Raw genomic sequence first — 4,116 nt, 5'->3', positions numbered from 1 at the left:
TAGGGGATGGGAATTCTGCCTTGGGCGTGTCATGAGGATCAGTGGTTCTCAGTAAAGCTGGTGAAACTCACTGTATCAAGGAGTGCAAAATGACCAGCTGATAAGCACAGGATCAAAACCAAGAGGTGTGGTACCTTTGTGATGGAGAAGTCCAGCCTGACGTAGATGATGACAGTGAAGAACAAGATGTAGAAAGCAGCCACCACCAGCAAGGGCTCCTGTAGCATGAGGACCTTGTTGAATGTGTAGTGGACCTGTGAAAGGAACCAGGAAGATGGTTTTTACAGGTCTATCTTTTCAGACTAGAACCACCCAACTTGGCTCACCCACAAGAAACTCCTTCCTGCTATCCGCTGCCCAACGAGCCCTAGTGGCACAGTAGTTAACAGTTGGGCTGTTAACTGCAAGGTCAGCAGTTTGAAACCACCAGTGCCTTCTCAGGAGAAAGGTGAGACTTTAAACTCCCACAAAGTTGGTCTCAGAAACCCACAAGGACAGCTCTACCGTGTCCTATAGGGTTGCTATGATTTGGAAACGATGTCAGTTGAGTTTGGTTTAGTTTTTTTATCTGCTGAGCCACCTCTATCCCCAGATATGGTTGTAGGTCATACCACTCCCACACTCCAAGAAGGAAAGAGGGATCACTCTCTGACTCCCAACATTCACTCTGGGAGGAGGAAAGTATGGGAGGCAAAACAATGAAACCACTTACCACAATGTCCTGAATGTGCTGTTCTACCAAATTTTTCTTGTATGCGACAATCACAGGACGGCCAAATGTGTCCAGATAGGTGTAGTGCAGCTCATCTTGGGCCCTGCTGATCTCATAGGGACTATCAACTTGGATGTTTCTAAAGACAGGGGGAAACCAAACATGGTCAGAGATAAACTGCACTGGCAAATGAAATGTAGGGCTGGAAAATTCCAAGGAGAAGGAAGGGGCCTTCAAAGTCACTAAGCTCATACTCCGCCCTCTGCCCCCTTCTCACAACAGGATGCACCACCACCAAAAAGCCTAAAGGACTATCGAATTCTGCTGAGGCTGTCACTGCTCCCCTCCGTCCTCCTCCACTCACAAGTGCTTAACATGTCCACTCCGTGCCTAGAATCACACAGCTACCACATCATTCTACCACAGGATAGGGCTTAAAGCACTTAGAGAGGCCCCTCATGAGTTACTCCAAATATTCTTCCTCAACCCATGACTGAAAACGTGTTATAGGATGTAATGGACAGGTATAGTACAAACTAAAACCTCACAGACCCATTCGCTCTTCTCTTAGTGAATGGCACACTCTAGTTTTGCTTCAAGGAACTACCCTCACCACTTGACTGTCTTCCAAAGGAAGGAACCAGCAAGGCCCCTCTCCTTCAAGTGATTGGAGTATGTGACCCAAAAGAAAGCTAAAGAAATGTCCCCCCTTTTAAATTCATCTAGACTAGGCAGCGGCACAAACAATGAAAACACAAGTTGCTCCCTCCACCCCAGGCTGGTCCCACATCAGGGTGCCATTCAGTTTGTCTCCCACTTAGACAGGGATAGGCTTTGGGCTATCCTTTCCAAAGCCTCGTTCTCAGCTTGGGCTTTGATCTCTTATCCTTCGGCTAGATTCCTGGTTTAAATTGCCCGATAGTCCTATTACCTGTAACCATCCAATGCTAGCACACCTTATTTCCTGTTCTATTCCTCTTTTCTAACCTGGCTGGCATCCATCTTAAACACACATCAAGAGTAGGACAAGAACCATGTCCACGGTTTTCTGTTTTTAACTTTGCATTCTGTCCTGTCAGATAACATCTCAGCAGGTTCAGGCCACATTTCTGACATAATGAGTTGTCTTGGGATACTGCCCTGGTCATGCAACAGCAGTTTTCGCGAATGGATGGAATACTTGTATTTGAACCTAACACCTGTTTGGTTATATTCCCACAGGCTTCTGAGTTATAACTGTATCTTGACATATGGAAACAACTAGTCGAATGGACTAATGGCTCACTCAAACGTCAGCTACCATGACTCTCAGAACAGAAAATCTAGGTGGTGTATGGATACCACTACCAACTGCGATGAAAGGGTTCACATTATAAGGTTATGGATAGAGTGAAAGAAATATGTGGAACAAAACTAGAAATCCTAAGATAGGCCAAGCTTACAGTCAAATCTAGGCTGGTGAAATCCCTGAGAGTATGGCCCCCAGTCACCCTTCAAGTCTGGAAACGAACTCACTCCCACGGCTTATTTTTCAGCCAAACAGTAACACTGGGGAGGTGTGCACATCTTAGAAAAATCAACTATTTGAGACCCAAAGAGCAGCATTTACCTAAGGACAAAATTCAAAGGGGCTGAATAAAGGGAGAAATAGAAGCAGGAAACCCAGGAAGGTAGCAGAATAAGTGATGTTGCATTGAGAAAATGGCAATCAGTGAGATTACACAAGATATACGTGAAATGTCAAATATGAAATGGAGGATCTACTCTGTAAAGCTTCCAATAGTTCATAATGATAAGTAATGCAAAACCTACCCCATGCTCCTAGGAGACAACCCTCTTTCAGTGTTGAAAAGTAGGCTGCAGAGGACGGGTGCAGTCACACTTACTTGGCCCCTTCAGGCAAGATGATCTTCACAGTTAGAGAATCTATCACTTGCTCATCAAATACATGGTCCACAAACCTCATCTTCAGCGCATACTGGTCACCTGAAAAATCAAGAAATCATATGCAATAATATGAAAAACACAAAAAATGGGACAGGTGGCAGGAGAAGCACAGTCTTACAGTGTTTTCATCTTAAGCAGAGGGGAGGGATGAGTTGTTACCCAAAGTCCACAGGCAAGTGGGCGCTGAGGAGACAAAGGGGTGGGGGTACCATGAATTTTGCCTAATCTCTACATTAAAAAGCGAGCAATAAATGAACCAAGCCAAAACCCAGGGGCCTTATTTAACATGCTATCTCCACAGAGTGAGAAAATGAAAGCAACACAGATACACACATTACCTACCAGGGTCTGGGAAAGCAGAAGGAAATAAGAGGGTGACAGATGGACCAGAGAGCAGGAGAATGTCAATACAAAGCCAGCAAGCATGGCAGGCCAATTTGAGAAAAGCCGTTTCCTTCTGTCCCACAGCAGGAGTGTAAACTAAGCTCACAGAAGCTCTGTGGAATCAGACCAATTTAATTCCTATAATCTTTGACAAGCCCACCAGCACAGCACAGCCCTTCCATGATAGTACCGCAGAACAAAACTGTCTAATGCTTATCTGACAACGCCACTAAGGCTCCTTAGAAAAGTGATAGAAAAAAAATTCAAAATGAAACCACTTTTAATGAAAGTGGAAGCATAAAGAATATAAATGTGAAAGAAAAAGAATATAGATGTGACTGTAATCTTTACAGAAGTAGAAAGAGCCTCAAGTTTCCCCCCAGAGTGGCTAATGATTTCAAATTGCTGACCCTGCAGTTAGCAGCCAATGCATACCACCACTCCATCCAAGTGAGCGATCTGCTAAATCCACATGCAAGAAGCAAACTGGACAGTATGAGCCAAGGCTTGTAAATAATAAAAGTCCAGTATCAGAGGAGGTAATTGTATTAGAGCTTAAAACATGAGCACCTGGTCTGTGGGCTTTGTTGTATTGAGGTGGCTGGTGTGTTGCTGTGACGATGAAAACTATGTCAAATACCAACACGATCATCCAAAGTGTGCAGGTTTCTGCAGTTTTTACAGATTAAGAAGAGATTATGAAGAAGGAATAGGCTGTCCACTTCTGAGAAAACGGAAAACCTTGCTGATAGCAATGGAATACTGAGAGATACTGAAAAGCTCATGAATAGTAGCAGATCACTGTCAGAATGTCAGAAGATGAGACCCTCACGTCAGGAGACACTCAAAGTATGACTGCAGAAGAACTGACTTCTCCAAGTAGACTCGACCCTAACAACATGGATGCAGTAAAACTAAGGAGTAAAGCCTTCAGGACCCTGCATTTGCTGATGGGGTACAACTCAAACTAACAAAAACAGCTGCAAACATCCATTAACAATTGAAACCCTGAGTGTATGAATCTAGGAAAATTAGAAGTCATCACAAAATGGAATGCATAAAGATTGACTCCT

The 4,116-nt window shown here is 44.0% G+C and overlaps 1 protein-coding gene across 1 annotated transcript in view; it reads right to left on the bottom strand.

Moving 5' to 3' along the window:
* Positions 1-4,116, bottom strand: part of RPN1 (ribophorin I) — a 35,953-nt gene that overhangs the window by 8,969 nt on the left and 22,868 nt on the right. Inside the window, exons 6-8 of the mRNA XM_004702356.3 lie at positions 2,599-2,698; positions 713-851; positions 135-254 (exon numbers count right to left, since the gene is read on the bottom strand). Of these exons, the coding sequence (XP_004702413.1) occupies positions 135-254; positions 713-851; positions 2,599-2,698 (359 nt within the window). The remainder of the gene's footprint in view (positions 1-134; positions 255-712; positions 852-2,598; positions 2,699-4,116) is intronic.

The sequence above is a fragment of the Echinops telfairi genome, unplaced genomic scaffold (genome assembly GCF_000313985.2).
Source record: "Echinops telfairi isolate 266 unplaced genomic scaffold, ASM31398v2 ScPeMD7_31;HRSCAF=116, whole genome shotgun sequence".
Taxonomy (NCBI): Eukaryota; Metazoa; Chordata; class Mammalia; order Afrosoricida; family Tenrecidae; genus Echinops; species Echinops telfairi.
This window is presented reverse-complemented; position numbering and strand designations above follow the sequence as displayed.